At 39.8% G+C, this 24,975-nt stretch overlaps 2 protein-coding genes across 10 annotated transcripts in view; one reads left to right on the top strand and one right to left on the bottom strand.

Moving 5' to 3' along the window:
• daam1b (dishevelled associated activator of morphogenesis 1b) overlaps positions 1–19,653 on the top strand; it is a 42,294-nt gene extending 22,641 nt beyond the window's left edge. For 5 of the 6 annotated variants that reach the window (XM_026318213.1, XM_026318216.1, XM_026318214.2 and 2 more), the window contains 24 exons: positions 1,833–1,922; positions 5,868–5,939; positions 6,134–6,228; positions 6,467–6,800; positions 6,909–7,019; positions 7,166–7,269; positions 7,473–7,539; positions 7,631–7,748; positions 8,739–8,877; positions 9,082–9,140; positions 9,262–9,449; positions 9,703–10,011; positions 10,100–10,207; positions 11,122–11,151; positions 11,498–11,595; positions 11,692–11,776; positions 12,612–12,718; positions 13,471–13,559; positions 13,761–13,929; positions 14,153–14,260; positions 14,675–14,735; positions 14,836–14,967; positions 16,110–16,280; positions 18,183–19,653. In XM_026318213.1, the coding sequence (XP_026173998.1) occupies positions 1,833–1,922; positions 5,868–5,939; positions 6,134–6,228; positions 6,467–6,800; positions 6,909–7,019; positions 7,166–7,269; positions 7,473–7,539; positions 7,631–7,748; positions 8,739–8,877; positions 9,082–9,140; positions 9,262–9,449; positions 9,703–10,011; positions 10,100–10,207; positions 11,122–11,151; positions 11,498–11,595; positions 11,692–11,776; positions 12,612–12,718; positions 13,471–13,559; positions 13,761–13,929; positions 14,153–14,260; positions 14,675–14,735; positions 14,836–14,967; positions 16,110–16,280; positions 18,183–18,395 (3,057 nt within the window). In that variant the 3' untranslated portion in view covers positions 18,396–19,653. The remainder of the gene's footprint in view (positions 1–1,832; positions 1,923–5,867; positions 5,940–6,133; positions 6,229–6,466; positions 6,801–6,908; positions 7,020–7,165; positions 7,270–7,472; positions 7,540–7,630; positions 7,749–8,738; positions 8,878–9,081; positions 9,141–9,261; positions 9,450–9,702; positions 10,012–10,099; positions 10,208–11,121; positions 11,152–11,497; positions 11,596–11,691; positions 11,777–12,611; positions 12,719–13,470; positions 13,560–13,760; positions 13,930–14,152; positions 14,261–14,674; positions 14,736–14,835; positions 14,968–16,109; positions 16,281–18,182) is intronic. The other variant, XM_026318219.1, reaches the window with a different exon arrangement.
• On the bottom strand, positions 12,744–23,810 carry l3hypdh (trans-L-3-hydroxyproline dehydratase). Of its 4 annotated transcripts, none has more exons than XM_026318220.2 (7): positions 23,724–23,810; positions 22,275–22,759; positions 22,011–22,180; positions 21,366–21,488; positions 20,888–21,025; positions 19,925–20,046; positions 12,744–19,045 (listed from the first exon to the last, which is right to left on the bottom strand). In XM_026318220.2, exons 2-7 carry the CDS (start codon positions 22,750–22,752, stop codon positions 19,042–19,044), a joined length of 1,035 nt encoding a protein of 344 aa, XP_026174005.1. In that variant the 5' UTR covers positions 22,753–22,759; positions 23,724–23,810; the 3' UTR covers positions 12,744–19,041. The 4 variants fall into 4 exon arrangements, 3 of the variants coding, with proteins under 3 accessions (XP_026174005.1, XP_026174006.1, XP_033180963.1); XM_026318221.2 differs by lacking the exon at positions 23,724–23,810 and adding an exon at positions 23,585–23,712; XM_033325072.1 differs by lacking the exon at positions 12,744–19,045 and having other exon boundaries at positions 19,921–20,046.
• Between the last annotated feature and the right edge of the window lie 1,165 nt (positions 23,811–24,975).

Raw genomic sequence — 24,975 nt, 5'->3', positions numbered from 1 at the left:
TGTAAATAGTCTCTAGAGCACCAAATGTGTATTAATCCTCCGCTGAAAATTGGGCTTAAGTCTGAGTGTCAAATGCATGGAAATAAAGTCAAAATATTGCAAGACAGACCACTACATTGTGGAATAACGGTCTTTTTATGACATTAAAAATAAACTGTAGAATAACACCACCCTTTTTCCTTTAGGAAATCCACACTGATCCAGTTAATAATAATAATAATAATAATCTCAAAGCAATTCAAAACTGCATGACATATTTTTTTATTCTCTTTTTTTTTTTTTTACAGCAGCATAAAAATATTTTTGTATATAAACAATGTATGTTTAACCATCTAGCATAACACACATTTTAACATAAACTCCGAAGAGATCTTTAAAATAATCTGCCTCATTGTTTTCACTGTGTGCCACTTCCTCCCAGTTTACTCTAGCTTGTGAGTAACGGGACCAGGCTGCTATTCTTTCTCTCTTATTGTCACTTCTAATTTGTTGTACTCTCTCCTCTCTCCTGGCCCCATTTTCCTCTCCCATGGTTGCCGCAGTAATCTAAGCATGACATTTTTGCACATCAATGGGCCTCATTCAGGAACTCTCAGTCTCTGTCTCCTCCATCTGCTAATTGCTTGTTTTTTGTCTATGGCCCTTTATAAAGACATAATTGAGTAAGTTAAGTGTGACGACAAGGAGGCTTTCAGTTGCTCTGTTTACCAAACGAAAAAAAAACCCAAAAAAACAGCCACGTGCTTTTCTCTTTTTCCTAGTACAAGCCACACAGTGCATGTCTAGTCACAAAAAACTAAGTTGCTGTGGACATCTGCTCTGTTATGATCAATTTAACTTTACTTGAACTGATTTCCAAAAACCTGCAAGTCAAGGTGGAGTTTTTTTTTTAAATCCACGCTGAGAACAGAGTTGCTTTCACAGTTACACAGAACAATAAAAATCGATCCAACATAAAACACATACAGAAGCTGCTTTTTAGAAATTGTTTTTCCTTTTCAGTGTTTACTGTATGTGGAGCTAATTCACAAGATCAGTCAATAGTCTGCACAACCATTGTGGGACATTTGATTATTGCACATATTGATCCACAGGATGTAATGGCTTTATCAAAGAACATCCCCAAAGACAATTCCCATGATGCATGAAACATTTAGCAGACCATCTGTTAGGTAAACCATCAATTTGTTGCAGTGATAATTACAAAAAAATAAACCTGTGTTTAGACTTGCTATTGTTTGAAATGTTAGGCGAGAATGTGTGAAATACTGTGACTTTTTGTATCTGATAACCCAACACCAAATACTTTTCAGTTTCATGCACAAAACCAGTAAAGGCTCACATAAAACTAATATGTTTCAGTTGTTCAGATTCTCTCTGGTATTTAGTCAAACACTTACCCGACATCACCCTCTGTGAAATATCTGTTATACATTGTGACGCATGTTGTCTCCAGATGTTTGTCACCACATGTCAAACAAGCAGACCACGCCTTATCTTTTTACCCACGACTTTCACACATCTAAAGCCTGGAAAGATGTGATCCAGATCATATTGACTTTCTGATGAGAGCACCTACTGACATAGCACATGCCCTTTGTTTCAGGGGAGAAAAACAAAATTGATTTCTCTAGATACCAATGAATTGGCAGCCTGATGGTCAAGCTTGTGCAGTTTGTCAGTACAAGAGTATGTTTTAAGAATGATGAGATCTTTTAAGAAGTGCCTCCTATTTTGTTCGGCATATGTATTAAGGGATTAGGGCGTAATATTTAGTTTTTCCTTTCCACAGCCATTTTTAAACTCTTCTGCCTTTTTTTTCCACGATGCAGGACGAGCTTGACCTCACAGAGAAACACAGAGAAGCCATGTTCGCCCTGCCGGCAGAGAAGAAATGGCAGATCTACTGTAGCAAAAAGAAGGTAAAACACTCTCACAGGGTATTATGTCAAAGTCCAGATGAGCCACCATGCTGCCAACCGGCATTATATCTGCAGATATGCCAGCTGCCAAGTTTGTGTAATCTCCACCCTCATTGATTTGTTGATACCTGAAGCTGTGTGTTTTCTAAAACACAGCCCGCAAAGCCTTGTGTCACTGTGTACCGCTGCTCACAACAGGCCCTAGCATGAGCTGTCTGCACACTGTATCTGTGGAATGCACGCGGTTATATTTAATGTCTGGTGTCAGCTGTATGTTAACGGCTCATGATGAACATCTTAACCATAATACTGTAAATCCTTTTGTTTAGAGCAAGTAATATCCACAGGTTTTTGTCAGGTACTGAAATCAACATTTTTGAGTGGTGTTAGATTTTTACATCTAAATATTATTATGCTGAAAGCCAGTGCTTTTCAATGTTAAAGGAATAGAGGAGAAAGCTGACCCCAATCCATTGTCTGTACAATACATGTGAACAGCAAAACAATTTATTTTAGCAGAAAGACAGGACATGGGGAAACAACTGCTCTGAAACAACTCTGTCAGACTAGAGCTAATGTCGAAGGTAAACTAGTTATTTCTTCTTGTTACCAGTCTATGTACTAAGCTAAGCTAACCTGCTGTATTTGGGGGATGTTTTATTTTTAACAACATTCTGATATTTAAATATTGCTAAAACATACAAGACCTGGTAAAACAATAGGCAGTCATAATGTTTGCAATGCAAAACTCCCAGGTTTATAATGCAAATCATGCTGGTGTTAAACATGCTGGTGTTAAACATTTCAAACAAACAATTACTCCAGAATACAAACCACTGCTTTTCCACTAAGAGTGCTTTCTAATACCTTTATGGCCCGGTCTGTTATGTAGCAATTAGTCACTTTCTCCATCACTTCACAATAAGTCTTTATTTCCTGCACAAAGCTCCACTGTGAATTACTTGCTCACTAGACTTGTCAATATTATACAAAGTGGACATAAAAGCAACGTGCAGAGGAGAGTAAGACGAAGGCTGAATCTGGCCTGTTCCGTTAGATAATCCACTAACAGGCAGTATCAGGAGTTTTAGAGCAGTGAAATATATTGCAGGGCTAAAGAAGTCAAAAGTAGTGTCTTATTTCTTCTGACTGCATTTTCTCCCATCTTAAAGTTTCTTGTCTTTGTATGATTTTTTTTTTTGTTTTCAATTTAATCATGTGGTTTCTCATTTTAGATAATACACGTCCCATCAAAGCATCTCTGTAGCCATAACATGCTCTACCACTCTATGACAGTGTCATATTTCATTATGTCTTCTGTTCCTGATAAAAGGACTGTCAGCTGTTCCCCCTTTTCCCTGTGAACAGGAAAACACAGACGCCTGTTCTAGTTCAGATCAGCTCAAGCTTCCCACCAACCACTGAATGTGCCCTCAAATTCTTTCAGCAAGGGCATCAGTATAAGTGTGTAGGATATCCTGCCCCCTAATATTCAGAAAGGGCATGTAGATTTAGAAATCTTTTCCTACATCTGGTAACAAACTGGAGGTGAGGGGTGTTGGGATTTAGTCTGATTGATTTTTAGTTAGTATGTCAGTGCACAGTACAAATCAGAAAACACAGCTGCTCAAAGGCAAAGTGCAAAAACCAATTATACTTACCCTATAAATCTGCAAGTCACATTATTATGCAGTTGTTTGTATGCATTGAACAAACAAGAATCTTATCTCATTGAATCTTAATTAAACTATGCTGGATGCAGATAAGTTTTATATGCAGAAATGGCACATTTTCACTGCTTGTGAGTTGATGGCTAAGAGGCCTGAAAGGCTCCACCACAAGCCATTACATTTATCTGGACAGCTGAACCCACGCATGGTTTAAAGTATTGATGCACTTATGGCTTACTTTGGACACACACAGCGTTGCCAACATCAGCAAAAAGACAAGTCATGAACAGGAGTGTAAATGGAAACAGCACATACATGTTCCTCTTTCTACTGTGTCTCAATTAATGGCCTCATTAGGAATAGTCCCAGTGTCCAGAGTAGCCTCACAATAAACCCCAGAATGTTGCTTTGCTTCATGGGAACAGGCTGGGAGGGTTTAATATTGGTGTAAAGGTAGAGGAGGGTCTAGCTGTACCAAATATTTATGTGCAGTGTCGACCTGCAGAAGGGGGGAGGGAGGAGAGGTAGAAATGCATCAATACTGCTGACTCGGCAGCAGAGCCTGGACTCAGCCCAGACAGATACAAACTCACCCTCTGAGCTCCAAGAGGAAGAGTGTGTGTGTGTGTGTGTGTGTGTGTGTGTGTGTGTGTGTGTGTGTGTGTGTGTGAGTGTGAGTGTGAGTGTGAGTGTGAGTGTGAGTGTGAGTGTGAGTGTGAGTGTGAGTGTGAGTGTGAGTGTGTGAGTGAGTGAGTGAGTGAAAGGGGCAAAGGAAGCAGTTGGTTTTCCAACGCAAACAGGAAGGCTTCACTTCCACAGGTGCAGCTTTTGTATGTGAGTCAGGGGGGATGACAGGGAGGAAGGTGGGGTCATTATAAGGGCACTCCAAGCTCGTGAGTGATGAGGGTGATCTTTTTTGCCAGCCATTTCTTGGCGATTAAATCCTTCAGAAGTCAGATTGGGACTTGAGGAGATAAGTCAGTCAAAGCTTTTAGTTGTTTGGTTTGGCCCGGCACCTGAGCTGATGAAATCATGCTGCAGAGAATCAGTCTTCTTTCTGTTTCTTGTCAGCTCTCCTCTAGGCTATGACATCTGCTGAGAAGTAGATTTACTGGTCTTAGTTTAGGTTTCAAATTTCATCAAAAAAATCCAAAGGAGTAACTTGTGACTTCTCTTTCAAATTCAGACTGTCCCATTAACTGATTCCTTTTTCCTGGTGTGTCTTTGATCTTTACTTTTTAAAATATGGAAAAAAAAATCCTGAAACACACTCCCCACTTTTTTCTCTTATCATGACCCTAAATAAACTGTCAGTGTTTGAAGATGGCTGACTTAAAGTTGAAAGATGAACTCTTAAGATGTAAAAGGAAGTGGTCCCACCTCAGTCTGGACTGAACTTCTTCCAGCAGCCGCCTGGTCAAGCTGGCACCGGTCTCGGGTGGAACAGCAGGATCAGACCTTCCTGTCACTGCATGAGCCCTGCGAATCTGCCAAGGCCCACAGTTTCTGTCAGCGTCGCCATGTCTCGGCAGCACACTTTATTAACTGATGCCCAATTAGTTTCTGATGGTCACAGCTCGCTTGTGCTTAATAGAGCATAAGTAAAGATGAAAGCCAGGGCCCTTTTATGTACAAGCCAAGTTCAGGGTCAAATCATTTTCTCCTCAGCATTTCCTTTGAGTTAAAAGATGAAGTCATAAGAAATGTCCAGCAGTTATTTTTGCACTTGTAAAACAAACGTGCCTCCCAGAAGATTAATCTCAGCATAAGTCAAGCCATGTCCTTAATCTTTAGTTTAACATTCATTTGCTAATCTCAAGATTTTCTCAAGCAGCTGTGTTCTCTTTTCGCTGCTTCTCACCACATCTTGAAACTCAGTGAAGCACTGGAGGAAAAAATGGGCTGGATATGTGTGTCGCTCTACTTTGAGTTCTTGTTCCATTTTTGGTTATTTATGCCTCAGACCTTCTGTTTCTTGTGTGTTTATATATTTGTTATGTTTCATGTCTTTCAAAACCAACGAGCTGAAAAAAATATGGTTTGTAGTTTGATGTGACTTTCTGAAGTATTTCCTTCAAGGCCACATTCTTACATAACATTTTTAAATTCCAACCAAGTCACTCACACTAATGTTTAAAAGGAAGCTGCATATTTTTTTTTAATTGACTAAGCCCATTGTCTTTCTTCCCTGGTCATTCTGCAGTGGTATTTAAAACAAAGTGCCTACCTGGATCACTGCACGCTGTCACTCATACTGTCATTGTTTGTGTTTCAGGAACAAGAAGAAAACAAAAGTGCAACTAGTTGGCCAGAATACTACATTGATCAGCTCAATTCAATGGCAGCTGTAAGTAATAATATACAATTAATATATTCTTTGGATATAAAGATCTATAGTCATAAAAGGAGGATGCTTTTAAACTAAGTCTTTCCTTCTGGGAATTCATATTCAATGTGGCCTGCACGTATATGAAAATCAAGAAACTGAGTTGTGTCACTCAGACTCAGATATTTATGTATTTTTATGCTTTTGTTGAACAGAGAAAGACACTGCTCGCTCTAGAGAAGGAAGATGAGGAGGAGAGGAACAAAACCATTGAGAGTTTGAAGACTGCTCTGAGGACACAGCCTATGAGGTGGGAAATTTTGAAAATATCCTCCTCTCTCTTTTGCACTATGCTTTTTCTGTCCTTTACAAGCATGCATCTCCGTTCACTTAACCTGCTCTCACCTTTTCAGTTCTCTCAACAGTATGTAAATGAAAAGCTGCACACCTTTTAAAGGTCACTGCAGTGTTGGTTAAAGATTGTTCATTGGCATAGATGCACATTTCAGCAAACCAGAATGCCTTCTCTGTGGCTGCTCTCCTCTCAGGTTTGTGACTCGCTTCATCGACCTGGATGGCCTGACATGTATCCTGAACTTTTTGAAGACCATGGACTACGAGACCACAGAGTCGCAGATCCACACATCTCTCATTGGGTGCATCAAAGCTCTGATGAACAACTCGCAGGGCCGTGCCCACGTCCTCTCTCACTCCGAGAGCATCAACATCATCGCTCAGAGTCTGGCAACAGAGAACATCAAGACCAAGGTGGCAGTGCTAGAAATTATGGGTGCTGTGTGTCTGGTGCCTGGTGGGCACAAAAAAATCCTGGAGGCCATGCTGCACTATCAGCGCTTCGCCTGCGAGAGAACACGCTTTCAGGTGGGTAGCTTTGTGCACGGTCAGTCTTTTGCAGATAGGTAAAGCCGTTTAAAAGCAACATTGCGTGAAGATGTTTAACACTATACCTAATGGTCTGTCATCCCCCAGACCCTTATAAACGATTTGGACCGGAGTACAGGGCGATACAGAGACGAGGTCAACCTGAAAACAGCCATCATGTCCTTTATTAATGCTGTGCTGAGTCAAGGCGCTGGAGAGGTGAATTTTATACCTTACAGTTTTTTTTTGTCTAAGTTAGCTTTTTACACTAGAAGGTCATCATGCCCCTTGAGCATTGAAATAAGAGAGTTTTAAAAGATTGTATGCATTTTTTATACCATTAACCAATTTTTATTCAAAAATAGACAAGTTTGGAATTCCGTATCCACCTACGATATGAGTTTCTTATGCTGGGGATCCAACCAGTGATCGATAAACTGCGTTCTCATGAAAACTCCACATTAGACAGGTGAGATATAACCAAAAAATATGCTGTTGTCCAGTAATACCAATAAATATTGGTTGATTAGATGGAAATCAGAGAAGACATCTGTAGATGTCATCTATGTATATCATTATTACCCTCTGGAGAGATTGTTTTAAGCTATAATGTATGAATCATCACATTTGCAGGCTGCTTCCTAATACAGTCTTTCCCTCTGACACTTTCAGGCATTTGGACTATTTTGAGATGCTGCGGAACGAGGATGAGCTGGCTTTGTCAAAACGTTTTGAGTCGGTAAGGGCGAGAAAGAATCATTCCCTTATTGTTTCTATGATCTTTTGCAGTATATAGTTTTTGTTATACTTTATTTATACTCCTTCTCCAGGTACATATAGACACCAAAAGTGCTACCCAAGTTTTCGATCTCATCCGCAAGAAAATGAACCACACTGATGCATACCCACACTTTATGTCTGTCCTGCATCACTGTCTCCTCATGCCACGTAAGTATTTCTTTAAATTATTCATTGCTGGGATGAAAACTACGAACAGCACTATGCAAGGAGTATCAACATTACACAGAAATAGTCTTTGTTGTTGTAAAATGTGTTTAAATGACAAAATATAAAACATCCTGAAATGTAATGAGGCCCCAAGCAAGGTAGTAGTATTACATTCTGGTTTCTGGCCAAACAGATAAGTGTATTGACTTTGTTCAGATTAGACAGTGCAGAAATTGGATAAGCATGTTCCCAGCCAAACTGACTACAATACTTACTCAGACTATTGTTTGCTCCTCTTTATTTTGTGTTGCTGTTTTTCTGCAAAATTGCATCAAGCCTGATTACAAGTAGCCAGCTTTCCCACGATTCAATTTTGAATTGAAAAAAGAGCCACCACAGTACTGTAGTAGCCTTTTTATTTGATGTTCATCTTCCTCTTTGGTGGCTTTTTAATGAACCTCCGCTCAATTACCCTCTTGAGGTGCTAAGAGTGAAATTAGCACTTCAGCCGCAAATATACGAATTGCCGTTGTACATAAGTGTTAATAAAGTGCAATCTTGTGATAGTACTGAAAAAAGAGCAATAAAAATAATATCACAATATATGATTTGGTGCATTGAACAGTTGCAGATACACTGGTAGTGAGTAATAACAGAATGCCTCCCAACAGTAATGTGTGTGCGTGTATGTTATAAGGTTTTCTGACTAAATAACAAGGCAACAGTAAACATGTCATTCCCTCATGACAGATGTGGTCTCACCAATATGTTGAAATACATGTGTCATCTTGCTGCAACCTCTAATTACTTTGCCTGTCTTTGACTAATCAGTGTAATTTTAGAAAATGCCTTGACACATTGTGTCAAGAAATGGTGTTTCAACATTGTGTTTCATCATAATCCGACAGTCACTGTTAAACTTGAATCAGCAGTGTCTTATATGTTAACAAGATATGGTGGAATTCTGTATGTGCATATTTCTCTCCTCAGACAAGAGGAGTGGTAACACGGTGCAATACTGGCTGCTGTTGGACCGTATCGTCCAGCAGATCGTCTTGCAAAATGACAAAGGCCACGACCCTGACGTCACACCGCTGGAGAATTTTAACGTGAAGAACGTTGTCCGGATGTGAGTCCTCCAGTTTCCCTGTACAGACTGACACGTGAATGAGCACATGGAACTGATTACTTGGCTGCCAGATTAAAGATTGTGTTTGTAGAGAGCCATGTGCTCAACAGTGTTGGCTCAAAATAGCTTTTACTTGATGTTCAGAACAACAATGACTGGAGTTGCTAAGACACTGAAGTTAACTGTGTGTTATCCTCCCTGCAGGTTGGTCAATGAAAATGAGGTCAAACAGTGGAAAGAGCAGGCAGAGAAAATGAGAAAAGGTGTGTGTGATTTGAAAGTACATACTTGAAACAGAATATGTTAGTTAAACATGGCTGCCACTTAAAATCATGTTTCCACTATACTCGATAAGATTAATATGTGGTTGTGATTTCCCATCAGAGCACCATGAGTTGCAGCAGAGGTTTGAGAAGAAGGAGCGTGAATGTGATGCAAAAACCCAGGAGAAAGAAGACATGATGCAGACGCTCAACAAGATGAAAGAGAAGCTGGAAAAGGAAAGCACAGAGCACAGGAATGTCAAACAGCAAGTGGCTGAACTCACAGCCCAACTGCACGAACTCAGCACTGTACGTTGTGCTTTTTATTCACTGTCACTTTAAATTAACTCTTAAATTAAACTCCTGTTAAATTGTTAAAGTATTATTATTATTGTTGTTCACATTAGAGCCAAAAAACTTTAAATAATCTTCCCAACATTTATGTCACCAGAATTCAAGCTGATCATCATTATTGACACCTAAAAGATACCATCTCTTAAGACGTATTACGACATTATAAATTAGCATTTAAACCCTCCCTGGTTATACTCTCTCCCGTTAGAGACAGGCAGCTGTTGTTCCTGGAGGGCCCCCCCTGCCTCCTGGTCCCCCTGGCGGCCCTCTGCCTCCTCGACCAATACCATCTTTTGGAGGTTTGTGCCCACCTCCCCCACCACCTCCTGGTGGTATGATGCCTCCTCCGCCTCCACCACCACCCCCTCCTGGTGGCCCCCCACCTCCTCCTGGACGCCCACCCATCGGAGGGATCCCTCCGCCACCAGGGGCGCCACTGGGACCATCCTTAAAGAAGAAAAACATTCCCCAGCCCTGCAATCCACTCAAGTCTTTCAACTGGTCCAAGTTAGCTGAGGTGAGCGTGGTCAAGACCCCAAAAGACCTGGGTGTGTTGATGCTTTGAGTTAAAACATAAATTCTAAATGTTATTTTCCTCTGCTCAGAATAAACTGGAGGGCACTGTGTGGATGGAAGTGGACGATACCAAGGTTTTCAAAATCCTGGATCTGGAAGACATTGAAAAAACCTTCTCTGCCTATCAGAGGCAGCAGGTACTGACAACAAGCATCTCTCCATCTAAACATCATGTCGCCGTCTACTGTCAGAGAGGCCTGGGGGTATATGAGTTAGGGCTCATCTGGCTTGCATTTAAATTTAGACTTGGTTTGTGTTCAGAGTTTCTAAAGTTGTTCCTAGTTTGCAACTTTTGATTTCTTAAGCACCGTTAGAGAAAGGGAAAGGTCAGATAGTTTAAAAAAAGGCACCAAAAAGTCAGACAAATAGAAAGGAGCTATTGCCAGATCATTTTGGGAGTTTAATCGATGCACAACTTTCATGCTTGAATCATTTTACATGCCTTTTTACATTAGAATGCAATGCTATATTTTTGCTATTTTTTGTGGTTTTGATCATTTTGCCACATGTGATTGAGAATGCATGAGTGAACTGCTGAGAATTGGCTGTTTCCTTCTTATGGCTTCAGTTTCCAATGAATTTAGTTAATAGATATTTATAATCAGTAATATCTGCATTAGTTGCACAAAAGAGAATGAGCATGTTTGTAGTCCCAGACGTGATGTCCACAGCTCTTTTCTTCCATCTCAATCTGTAATATCTAACCTTAAGTACATCATATACACACAAGATGTAAAAAGTAATATATATCCAGTTGTTCTCATCTTGACATCTCAACACAAAGAAAATCGAGATTCTCAGGCTGCTTAGTTCGAACAAAAAGATGAAACACCATCAGCAGACTGATTTCTTATGTGCACAGCATGTGAGCTATAAGCACGTATTGATCACTCATGTCTCTATGCTGCTCACTTCATTACTGATGTTGTTGTCCCAATCCCGAATGAGCTTTGATTCATTTGCTGTTTGTTTTTATGGGCTGCAATCACGTAACTGCTTTACTTATCCTAATGAGTGCTTACATCTTCCCTGCTTCTTGCCTGCATTTTAGGACTTCTTTATGATCAATAACAGCAAACAGGTGAGTGCATTTATAGTAGTTTTTTGTTGGTCTCATGGATTTAATCAGACTTACTTTGAATGTGATATTGTACTTCTTTCAGTTTGGACAAAAGAATATACAGTACATATATATTTATGTACACCTTTGAGGTTTTTTTATAAGTCAACATCCTTTTTCTATATGTGTGTTGTTTGCTTGTGTTCATGACCTGTGATAACTTTCACTGTTTCGAGCCCTTTTGGCTGCTTCCACCTTGTTTTAGATTTGTGTCAGTCGGTCTTCCTGCTTTATGTTTGTGGGTGACTATAACAAATCAAAATTTGTGCATGTCAAATTGAACTCTAATATCTATAATTTCTCACAGAAAGAGACAGAAGATGACACGCTGAGCTCTAAAAAAGTTAAGGAGCTGTCAGTCATTGATGGCCGTCGTGCTCAAAACTGCAACATCCTTCTCTCACGGTAGGTTTAGTCCATAACTAACAATTTGAAATTGCATTACTGACACATTACAGCTTATGGTGTGTTTTTAATTGACTTGCCTGTTGTGTACTGCAGACTGAAGCTTTCTAACGAGGAGATCAAGAGAGCCATTCTGACCATGGATGAACAGGAGGACCTTCCTAAAGACATGCTGGAGCAGGTACATAGTTAGGTTTCCCATATGCAGCGGAGCTTCTGCTGCCAGTCATTAGTGTGGGAGGAACATGTGGCTTCAGGCTGCTGGCTGATTAAAAGTCATTTAAACAAGAAATCTTGTTTCTGTAATTAGTAGTAAGGGATTAGAGAAACCTAATTTCTCCTGGACAACTCGGGTTCCTTGGCCATACATGGAGGTATTAGGGTTTTATAATAGCCATGTTATGTGTGAAAGAAAAAACATAATGTACTGGTGTAAATATGTATCAAATCTGTCTTAATTTTCAAGCTAAATCAGTCCAAACTAGAAATAAAAGTGTTACTACCACTACTACATTTTATTAAGGCATGCTTCCAAAATGACATCAGAGGAAGAGGGAAATCTGATTACTGACTTGCTGTGTGCATATGCAAGTAAACGTGTAACCTGAATTTCCCTGTAACCTGGTTTCTTGTGTGCATGTAAACACATTGATGGATGCAGCAAAAGCACTTAAAGGATCAAATGTGCTTTCATTTATTGGCCGGGCTTTAGCTGTTCTCTGTGGAGTTAAGTGAAGCATGTCAGTACTGACTTCATTTTCATGAATATATTTTTGGAGTCCTTTCAACAAATGTGTGCTAGGTGATGTTCACTGTGTTATAAAGCTGGTAATAGTATATTCTATTCAGGGGAAACCAATCTTAATGAGATGAAATATCATGTTAGCAGAGATTCCATCCTGTTGGTATGTGGAGCTGGTTTCACAGACAGCAGAGTAAATCCATCCACCATCTTGTGCAGTTGCAGGAATGGGTGTTAAATATGTTAAGTGGACTCTTTTCTTTGCCCCCATCAGCTGCTGAAGTTTGTCCCAGAGAAGAGCGATGTGGATCTTCTGGAGGAGCACAAACATGAGCTCGACCGGATGGCTAAACCTGACCGCTTCCTCTACGAGATGAGCAGGTACTCGACTCATACAGCAATAATCTTTTTCTCAAGTGGAAGTTTTTTATTTCAGTGTTAAACAGGTACTTATCTCAAACCTTGCGGCCTCAGGTCAGCGCAGCTCTCTGCTGACAAACAATAGCTATTGTTCCCTCTTAGTCATAGCAGATAAATGAAATGACACATGGGGTTTTATTTAGCAGGGAACAATGGCTGTGTGAATCACTACTTCTGTGTTGGTGAATAAACAGGCTGTAATGTAATAACAGTATTTGCATTGCAGTTTTGTAAACAAAGTCCTGTGAGATAAAGGAACAAAGGAAACAAGTTTCAGCTCAGCCACTGACTGCATAAATATATTAATATAGCAGCTAAGCAAAGAGAAGAACCTAAAGTAAGTGGCATTTCTTCAGCATAGTAATAAAGCAGAATGATACAGTTAGTGTTTTGTTTTAATAATTTACTGTAGTTTTCCAGTTTTTCTAGTTTATACAAACACAGAATAAAGTGGAGGACAGATGTGTCACTGGCACTCATTAGCTGCAGATTCAGTGGTTTATAGGCTGAAATCATAAACTCTGCCAAAAAATAAGATCCATTACCGCAACTAAAACATTTATATGTGCCATTCAGTGAGCACAGGCAGATTGCTTTATTTTGCTCAAGCACAATGTCCATGTTTGTGGCTTTTGTCTAAATTTGCGGATTTCCCTGTTTATAATTTATTATTTTTGTCCTACTTTTAAACACATTTTCCATCTTCTTTCCAGAATAAACCACTACCAGCAGAGGCTGCAGTCTTTATACTTCAAAAAGAAGTTTGCAGAGAGGATAGCAGAGATCAAACCCAAAGTTGAAGGTGGGAAAAGCCTCATTCACCATGCACATGAAATAAAATGATTCCTTTTTATAAAAGTGAAAGACTAAAAAAGTTAGTATTATTTATATCTAAGAAGAAGAAAACCCTTATATTTAAACTAAGAAAGTAGTCTTGTGATGGTTCCAAAGTCTAAAAATTCATATGAACCCACTGGAAATATAAATTTTCTTTATGTTTCAGCTCTGACCAAGGCATCTAAGGAGATTTTACACAGTAGAAACTTAAAGCAGCTGTTGGAGGTGGTCCTGGCCTTTGGAAACTACATGAACAAGGGTCAAAGGGGGAACGCTTACGGCTTCAAGGTGTCTTCACTCAACAAGATCGCTGATACCAAATCCAGTATCGACAAGTAAGAATATTTTTCAACTGTAAGATGAACCTTTGCAGGCAGTAACAGGAGGAATGTATGGAATATAAAATCACATCTGGAACTGTGAACGTGACATTGATGAAGCTCCATATGGCTATTCATATCTGAACCTCCATAATAAAAGCAATATATTGCACGTTTGACACATTCACTGCCTTGAAGGTCGGTCCAGCTCAATGTATCTGTACATCTGTGTCTGCAGGAACATCACTCTCCTGCACTACCTGATCACCATCCTGGAGAAGAAATATCCCATAGTCCTGATGTTCCAGGGGGACTTGCAGAGTATCCCAGAGGCAGCAAAAGTCAAGTAGGTGGAGTCTTGGAGCAGTGATTCCTAATTTTGTGGGGGTTATGACCCTCAAAGGGCTTGCAGGGTAAAATTTAAGGGTCACAAGATGATCAACATGATAGGAGACAGGATGAAAAAAAACTTTTGGCTTCACAACGTATGTTTCTCCTGGCTTGTTTGTATTATGGCTAGTTTTACCGCTTCATGCTTCTCAAAACTATTCACATTTGATTAAACTGTTCGCAAGTAACAGACATGAAATCTGTGACGATTAGACATGCTTTTGTTTTAAAGGAGGGGTAAGCAAAGCGAGTTGGCAACCACTGCAAGCAAACAGCTGAAACAGATTCCTAACTGACAGCGGTTTCTCCTTTCCTTAAAACTCATTTCTACATTCTGGTTACATCCAGCCCTCTTTCCCTTGTCTCACAGCATGACTGAGCTCGAAAAAGATATCTGCAACCTGCGCAGTGGCCTGAAAAGTGTCGAGAACGTGAGTCACAAAAGATTTAGTCAGTACACGTATTGGCCAACATATTTAGAGTGTGGATAGTGTCAATTATTTTTTTCTCTTTCCGTTTCTCTCCCTACAGGAGCTGGAGTACCAGAAGAATCACCCGCAGGAACTGGGCGACAAGTTTGTATCAGTGGTGAGTCAGTTCATCACTGTGGCCAGCTTCAGCTTCTCCGATGTGGAGGACTCTCTCACCGAGGCAAAGGAACTGGTAAGTCCTTTTCTTTCGTCAATTTCTGCAGAAAACTGAGCGTCTGTCTGTGTGAGCTGACTGGGCAGCACCACTGTCTGTTGTAGACACAGATGCTGAAGGCTTGTATCCTATTTCCTCCCTGTGCAGCTGTTTCTACACACCTTACTGACCTCATCAGTCACCTTTCTAGGAAAGCGAACAGCAGGAGTGAAGTGTTTCAGCTTCCTGCTGCAGCACACACTTTATTAGTCAGCCTGCTCTTTGCCATGTGTGCAGGTCAAGACAGAAACCAGGAACAGAGGCACAGGGTTAGGTTTTGTTTTACATGATTGTCATCAGCATTATAGACAATGTGTCTCATTGTGTCATGGTTTGGGGAGCTTTGACCAAACCTGCCAATGTAATATTGTATAATTCTGCAAGTGCTTGTCAAATTTATGACTTGACAAAAGCATACATTTTTTTACAGATTGCAGTCTTTTAAGGGAAATTAACTTTTTACTATTAAAAACCTGAGCATATTCACCATTTAGGGAGAGATTCACACGCTGTAGTTAGATTTATGGTCTGTCCACCTTAATGGTGCGAGGCAGGAAGAGTTTTAATCTTCAGCATGTTTTCCACCCCTCAGTGTGCGCAACATTGACCCAGTGCTCAGCTGGTCACATGGCAACCATTAATTTCTGTGAATCATTAACAGTGTCTCAGTGAATTATCTGAGAGCATTCAGAGTGGTCCTCTGTACTCATGACTGGGAACTAGAGGGCCTGCTGTTTGAATGAACTGCACTTAACAAAATAATTTAAATGCAACTTTGAGCTAAATGATAAAAGTTTGCTGTCAACATACAGATGTTTGAAGGTATATGTTCTCAGCATGATCTCACATCTGGATGTTCTCCTTTTTAACTTACTGTGAAAAATACCCAACAAACACGTTGCCTTAATTTGGGCTCTGGCTCCAGTCTCCAGTCTGAGCTGTAATCAGTAGCCAGTCGGATCTGGCTTAACATGGGCTTCAAAGCCCAACTACTGGTACTCTGCTCTGATTTCAAAGAGCTGAGACCTAATGAGTCTCCTGTAAAACAGTCAAAGACAGAGTAAAACATGGATCTGCTGAGTCGTGCAGTAAATCTGTACCCCTTTTCTTTGGTCCCACAGTTCCTGAGGGCAGTAAAGCACTTCGGTGAGGATGCCAGCAAGATGCAGCCAGATGAGTTCTTTGGCATCTTTGACCAATTCCTGCAGTCGTTCACAGAGGCTCAGCAGGAGAATGAGAACATGCGAAAACGCAAAGAGGAAGAGGAGCGCAGGGCCAAGATGGAAGCTCAGGTACATCATTAGCCCTGTTTTCTAAATAATTCCTGAACAACCACAGCTGACATTTTTTACTCTAAATTTTGTAAAGCGCAGTTAAAGAAGAATAATCTGAAATATAATATATTGTTAGAAGAAGCTGCTATCTACAAAAATGCATTGCATTCAGTTGTGTAAAAAAAAAAAAAAGAGGATCTTTTCTTGTAAGTACCATTATCATGAATTACCATTTTAAAAGATCTCGTAATTTTGTGATTCAGATTATAAAATAAGTTCCAATGTTGTATGGATTGAAACGCTGACGAACTTACCTGAAAATCATCAGGTGTTTCAAGTTCTTTAGTATAAAAGTATTTCATCGATAGTTGTCTGTACATCCAATGTACATAGCACAAAGGAAGTGTGAACACCATATGTTATCATAGTTAACATGCCAAAACATAATCAGGGTAAAACTCACTGTACACAAATCAGTCACAGGATTTTTAAGATTTTAGTATTAATGTAATCAACACTGAACTGTTAATAGTTGATTTGGTTCACTTAATGTTCCAAAGTGTAAACAAGTACAGATTAAAACCTGAGCCCAGATCACAGCCCACTTTGGAACATGATTGTCCGTGATTTTCAACCAACTTCTGAAGCGTTCCAATCCATTCAATCCACCTTGTAATTATGAGATCTGTGATAATTACAAGAAAAGCTCACTGTCTTGAGATCTGAGTATTGTAAATATGAGACAGTAAGTCATAATACAATACATCCTGAATATAGTTTACTTCTGTAGCTGTCACTCTCATGCCTGGGCAGTAAATATGAAGCATAAAATCTCGAAACAGGAAGACAGCTAGCCTTGATCTGTACAAACAGAAGTTATGTGCATGACAATTTTTCAGCTGGTTGCCTAGAAACAACACACTATTGACAAGATACCAGGAAATTGGTTTGCCTGGCCAAGAAATTACTTTTGAGGTGCTACTAGGTGGATTTTGTTATGTTTAGACTGATTCAAACTACCTGTGCTTCATATTCAGTGTCTCGAAATGGGAGTGGTATTGATCCTCTGAACTAAATTCTATGGGGGTTTATTCCCTTTTATTCAAACGCACTGCTTTTTGAGAGTCTTCTCTCAGTTATAAAGCTGCTTGCACAAATATCTTGAGCTCACACTTGAGTTGTCCTGTTTGCAAATGTCTGCTGTCACTTTTGGATTTTTGTGTAATAACCCTGTCAAAATCCCCCAACCAACAGGAAGCCCAGTACAGTGTTAGCCACTAAAATGATTGCGGCTACCTTGCCTCCATGTTTGCTTCTTTACAGCCGGTTACTTTCCCTGTAATCAGGGTCATCTATTCTCTCATGATCGTTATTACTCATACTTCCCTTCTTCCAGGAATTTTGGAATAAAGCAACTATTTATGTGCCATGGTAGAATTAATGTACAGTATATTTTATTATTGTAAATAAAGTCCTAAACGGAAAGGGTTAGTGTAATAAAGCTCAGGAGAGAAAAAATGCATGAGCCTGATTAACCTCATAAGAAATTAAAGAGGTAAAGTGAATGTGCTGGCTAGGTGGTCGTCACTGATCAGCACTGTAACTGGCTTTCTATTGGTTGGTGGATTTGGACAGGGTTATTGCACAGAAATTTGAGAGCAGAAGTTTTTGCGGGATTGCAGCAGCAGCCTGGGAGCCAGGAGGAGGACTCGAGCGTTAGCACAGGAAATTTGTGCAAGCAGCTTTATATCTGAGAGCCACATAGTTTTGAGTGCATGCAGAGAAAGTGCTCATGAATGGAGAAAAAAAAGGAATAAACCCTGACAGAGTGCAAAAAAATGTATTCAGTTAAACACTGAACTAAGCTAATATGTTTAGAGCTTTTTTGTTAATAGAGTTTACTTTAACTTCTGCCACCAGCTGAAAGAACAGAGGGAGAAAGAGCGAAAGGCCCGGAAAGCAAAGGCGAACGGGGAAGACGACGGTGGAGAGTTTGATGATTTGGTATCCGCGCTGCGATCAGGCGAGGTCTTTGACAAGGACTTGTCCAAGATGAAACGCAACCGCAAACGCATCAACAGCCAGACCACAGACTCCAGCAGAGAGCGACCAGTCACGAAGCTCAACTTCTGAACGGCAACTGAGCACAACAAGGATGACAACCTCACTCACCTACCCTTCCCGCTCTGCTCATCTGTAGTTTCCCTCTGGGTCGACCTGACATGCACATTCCTCAGCACCTTCCACCGCAGCCACCCAGCTCGGCTTAAATAAACCACGGCCTCCCATCCTCACTGCAGAGCCACACACAGCACAACATGTTTAGACCTTTTATCCTCTGTGATTTTAGTGTTAAACAGAGCAGAAGCCAAAAACTGCTAATTACTGACCAAATCAGATACATCCTGCAGGACTTTGGTCAATTAAATATTTTTAAGAAGTTACCATGCAGGACCAGGACATTTTATCTCCTTCCAGGTGTAAGAGACGCTCACGGTTGTTTGATGTGAACTGTTCTGTGCTGTTTTTGTACTTCAGAAATCTATGCACAGAGTGAAATGTGCAGATTTTAGACTGCTTTCAGGGCTTGATGCTCGATCCAAACAAGAAGATGATTCCATTAAAAACACAAGGGGCCATTTTGTACGGACAGATTTCATCGGGAGGGCCTGCTTTCACATGTCTGCATGGTCCAAGAGATGATTTTTGGAGAAAGGCTGAATCTAAAGTTCCTCCTGACACTGCCGCTCTTTTGCGGTGTTGTTGAACAGTTGTGGTTTTAACTGCAAACGACAAGGTGAGAAGAGGTTGTTTTTTTGTTTTTTTTAATTTGTATCTATTCATCATTATTGACATGCATCATTTATGTATCTGATCACTGTATGTTTTATTTGAACTTTTTTTCTGTTAAGAGCTGGCCTTAACTCTGTTGATTTTAATTGTTGAGTGGGTACTCTGAAAGGCCTGGGCCTAATCTGCAATTTCTCAACAAGTGTGGACAGTCACGTCATAGATTACATCTATCTATATATAAGGTTATGTGTTTGCACATATAAATTGATAATTACTATGCTAAATGCAATTAAATCCATATCCAACAAATGCAATATACATCTACATGGACTGCCCTCCATTGTGCTTATTTGAAGAGATGGATTTACACAGCTGAAAAAAAAGGAAACAAAGTCCTGATTTTAAATTCTCTGATCCACATCTGATGTTTTCTTTGTTGTAAAAAACAATACAAGTGGATGTGTAACTTCTGATTTGAATGTGTCCCCATCAGCTGTGTGAATCCATCCAGTGCCAGACATCTCCACTGAACTTTATAATTTAAATATTGCCTTCCATTGTACAATGACCTGTCGATATAATAAATGGGACAAAACAGTTTTGAGTTTTTGTGTCAAGTAACTAGTAAGAGGGTTTGGAAAAAATAAACAGATAGCAGCCTGAGCCTGAAGCAGGCTGATAGCGCCATCTAGTGGTCAATAGTTAAAACTGTTTATTATAGCTCTCATTGTCTTCATGGAGAGTTTAGAGATTTTTAGATTTGTTGGTACAATGTCTACAGCCAAATAGAAGCACTTGCTAATACTAATGCTTAAAATACTTTTTATGTATAACCATGTTTTGAAAGGAAACCTGTAACTGAGACTTACTTCAGCAGAAAACCATGTGTCAGCTTGTCATCTGGCTCCTGCACAAAACGTGAAACTCCGGTGTAAAAAGCTCGGCCAGCAACTTCCACCACTACAGCTCTGAAGTCTCCACACCTGGTCTCCTGAATGAAAACACAAGAGAATCACAAACATGCATCAGAGAACAGATGTTTGTAAATTTTTTTTTTTTTTTAAAAGGAGAAACTTCACTTTTATAGGTTTGTGGGTTGCAGGTCAAATCAATATTCCATGATCAATTTATTGTCTTGATTATAAGCTGAAGCTACAGGAGTGTTGCTGATTTTACCATCCAAATAATGAAACAGTCCAATGAAAATCTGATTTATGGTGGATAGATTTTCATTGTAAGGTCTTATAGTGTTCATAAAATTTGGTTTTCATTCATTCATTCATTCAAAAGAAATCAGTTTGCTTGCTTTTGATAATAGAGTTTGGTTGTTCTGCTGAAGATCTAATCTACTGATCACAGCAGTGATCGACTGCACGTCAGGAGGCAGTGATGTTATCTCAAACAGCTACAGACCTTTGGTCAATGACACATTTTGACCATGACAGTCAACCCAGAAACCTTTCACCCATGACCATCTTATCAGCATGTGTGCAGGGGCGGAGCCTGAGGGGCTTGGGCCCCTGAACCAAAAGCCTCTGTATGATACTTCTTGTTAGAAAGTCAAAGGGAGAAACGACTAAAAAAATAAATATCCTCAATGACTCCAAAATGTAAAATGACCACAAAAAGATTCAAATGATTCAAACTACTCATGGCTCTGAACTATTTGGAGATGCATCTAGCAGCTACATGTTAATATTATTTTAGCTTGGTTAAAGTTGGCATTAACCTTCTACCCAGGGCATTTATTCCACTGAATAAAAACTACAACCTATTATACACTGAACCCCACAAAGAATCCTTAACGATGCAGAAGAAGAAAATGCAAATACCTCGACAGCTTTTCCTGTGAACTGGGATCCAGTGGCTCCGCTCTGAAATGTCCTGGTCTGGTTTAACTGGATGAGGCCTTTGTGATACTGAAGAGCCACTCGAGCTGTAACACCGGAACCAGTGGGGCTTCGGTCCACCTGAGAACACAGCGCTTAAACCAGTTGAAGCCACATTAAGATGAGACATGTGGCGTCTGCCCCGTACCGTTTTACTTTTGTTTTTATTTTAGCATTTTCCCAAAACACTTCACTGATTTATGCTAAATTTTATATGAAAAAATCTTTAGATTTTTTTTAAATAAATAATTTGTTCAGGCAAAGATATTTCTGGCCCATGCAGGATTCAATTAATGCTGATAATGATAAAGACTGTTACAATGCACATAATGTAAACAAATCTTTCCACCAAGGTTCAGATAACACTCTTTAAAGTTTAAAATGACAACAAGACAATTTCTCAAAAGTGTCAGTAAAATACCTGAGCTTCTGCAAACACACACACGTTGGAGGTGGGTTCAGAGGAAAAACCATCTTTGCCATCTGTGAGGATGGTGCCATAGAGGAAAGCCAGATCATCGCTGGTTGGGTGGTGCAGCTTCACCTTGGAGACATTAAGACAAAATAAATCTCAAAGTTATTTGAACACAACATATTAATGCCTGTGATTTTCTTTTGAGACATCAATAATCCCATTTGCGTGTAATGTTCGAGTGTCCACATACTTTTGGCCATGTAGTGATTTGAGTAGCTTTATATTATTCTAAAATCCAAAACCTAGAATGCATACAAAGGCTTCTAACAAGTTGTCTTTAATTATACAGTCATGATGAATAATTATTAGATCAACACAATATGGATATGAAAAACTGCACTTTGTCTAATAAAAGTTGCACTACAGTGACTTTCATTACCCTAGATTGGAATTTGTGCTATGATAAATTACAGCTCCCCAAATCTGAATAGCTCATCAGTACAAAACAATTAAATTATTATTGAACTTATTAGAGGTAAATTACAAGAAAGGAAATCTGTCCATTACACACATTCTTCTTTAAGATTGCATCTTCCAGTTTTTCTGTCTACACTCTTCTTTCCCCTCAGACGTACAATATGAACTGCTTACCTGAGATCTGACAGCATTGGTCACCGCTGTGGCTGCGTCTACCAGATCCCGAGTCCTGGACTTGGTGACATCCAGGTTAAACCTCTGGGCGTCTACGAAGGCGTAGAAGGCTCCTCCATAGCTGACATCAACCGTCACTTCACCAAAGCCCTCCACTGTCACCGTCACATCTGGTGAAAAGTAGTTTAGTTATTCCAGAAAATAAAAACACCTGAAGACAGTTTGGTTTCCCGTGAGGACAGAAAATCAAGCCGAGTGTCATACCTGTGGCGAAGGCGAACGCTGGCACGCTGAGAAACCTCACTCCTCCTGTTTTACCAGCAGAATACTCAACGAACGCCTTGACCAGACCACAGGGGCAGTGGATGTTCACTTGTGTCTCTGGTGACTGTGGCTCTTTCACCAGTTTGTAGTCCACAGCGAAGCGTCCCAGCGCGATGACAGCGTGTCCACACATGGTGCTGTAGCCCTCGTTGTGCATGAACAGGACCCCCAGGTCCGCCTCAGGGATCTCGCTGTCCACGATCAGGGCTCCGTACATGTCATAGTGTCCCCGTGGTTCATACATCAGCACCTTCCTGAGCTGATCGAGATGTTCCCGCACGTGTCGGCGTTTGGACAGCACAGTGTCGCCTCTGACCTCTGGGTAGCCGCCGAGGATGATCCGTAACGGCTCCCCACCTGTGTGCATGTCGACCACAGAGAGCACGTCTCCCTCGTGAGGTGGAAGCTGCATTTCCATCTCTGTGCTAAAAATAAGTAAAAACAAAAGTCATATCGTCACTATTTTCCCACACACAGTTTGGAAGAAAGCTTGTTGTCCAACATCAGTTTGACTCGTTATTTTGTAAACCCTTCTTAGATGCCAGATGTTGAAACAGATGTTATTGGTCAAACAATGATTATATGTCTATGAAATCATTAGAACTAGATCCACTGTGGTTTTGCTTTAGGTTTTGATCTGAAACTTTAACTGCTATGACAAATATAAACTTTTTCATGTTTTACTTACTAAATAAAAATGAGCCAGATGTGTTTTGTGATGCAGGCTTCGCACATGTTTTATCATTTTTGAAATAAACCTTTTAGTCAGACCTTTGGGAGAACGAAGAACTTGGAGTTGACATGTAGTCAAGCTGTACAGGCCTACACAGTTTTTTTTTAATTTAATTAGCAGAAACAAAGAAATAAAATAATAAAAACATAAAATAGGCGTTCACTGCTTTAACACCTTTCTGGAAAGGAAACTGAGGTTTTCTTATTCTTATGAAGAAAATGGCAGAGAGGATTCATTGTTTGTTCAAAAGATATTGGCCTCTCACACAAACCAAAACACACTTTACTGGAAGCTGCATAGGATCAGGTATTAGGTCAAGTGTTGCGTTCACTGCACCATGAGAACAGCTGGAAGCCCGTAGGAAATCTCCACCACTGCAGCTGTAAAGTCAGGGGCTTTCAAAAATTCAAAATAAGCGTCAGCAGGTCTTTTTTTTTTATTGACGAGCCGTTTAACCTGAATGATAACATTAGAAAACCAATAATAATAAAGTAAAAATCGACTTTTAACAAGTTACCTGGGCTTTAATTGAAATGACAGAGACGACGGGAATATTCGCGGTGCAGGAGTGTAAAAATATTCACATTCTCCGATAAAAAGCTGCAGAAATTCAGCGGTATTACAAAAAAAAGAGCTCCGGAAAGATTCACACTCACCTGCTTCAGATTTTCTCTGTATTTTGGCCTGAAACTTTTGCAGATGTCGCTTCCGTTTTTTCCTGTATATGCGTGGTTCAACTTTCAAAGACACTCAAAGAAACACGAGCGCCCCCTGTCGTCAGGAGGCCTGAATGACTGAATCTAGACTTATTTAACCTTCAGGACATTAAAATAACCTGTTTCTAGATTCCCATGTCAGCACTGAGGAGAAATCATTTATTTTTATTTTATTTTCTGCTAGAGAACAAACAACTAAGCCCACACAATAAGCAGAACAGTCTTACCTTCACTGCCGTCGGAGCATTTAACAACAGCTCATATTGACAACACTCCTGTGACTCACCTACATCAGCAAAAACATAAGACAAAGACAAATTGTAAATGCTTCCAATTTACACAAAGCCTGAGTGCAGTAGTGCATAACAGAGGAGACTAACAACAGCTGGTGAGCAGGCATCGCTTTCATTATTCAGGTTCTCTTACACAAGGTCATTCATGTATCTAATAAAAAAAATAATAAATGTGTTGCCTCGGCCGACAGTCACATGCAAACGCCTTCACTGTGCATACTGACTTTATTTGCATTTACAGACAAAGAGAAAACTTCATAACTTTACAGCTGCTGTTTCTATCCACAACCAATTCATTCAGATTTGCACAGCAGTGTGTGTATAAATCTACGGTGCATTAATATTTCATCTTACTAGTAGACGTAATAAATAAATACTCAAATTCAACATGAGATCAAATATACCTGAGCAAGAGGAAAAGAAATATGCAGTAAAGTTGCTGCAACTACTGATTAAAATATCTGAATCTTGTTTAATTTGAGATAATTACAGTGAAAATTTAATATTCACTTTAAAGTATTGCATTTTCATTCTTGTTTTATGTGTACACGAAGGAAGCTCAATCACACACACACACACACACACACACACACACACAAAGAAAACTACTGGGCAGTTAGTAAAAGCAATGCATAGTGAAGTGACAAAGATCATTTTCATGATTCTTCGGTGCAGTTATTTCAGATTCTGTTATTTTTTCATCCTGTGCTTTGGAAAATGCATCAAAACATATTACACACACACACACAAAAATCATAAACAGCTCATTATGTCTCATCAAAGCTTTATCATAATAAGGCACACATTATGACCTGACTCTAAAGGTAGTCACTACTGAAAACTGGAAAACGTTTCCTACATTAACTTTACTGCTCTCATCCTGTTTTGCTACGTGATAA

This window comes from Mastacembelus armatus, chromosome 24 (genome assembly GCF_900324485.2).
Source record: "Mastacembelus armatus chromosome 24, fMasArm1.2, whole genome shotgun sequence".
Lineage (NCBI taxonomy): Eukaryota > Metazoa > Chordata > Actinopteri > Synbranchiformes > Mastacembelidae > Mastacembelus > Mastacembelus armatus.
The sequence above is the reverse complement of the archived record's forward strand: the minus strand, read 5'-3'. Positions and strand labels throughout refer to the sequence as shown.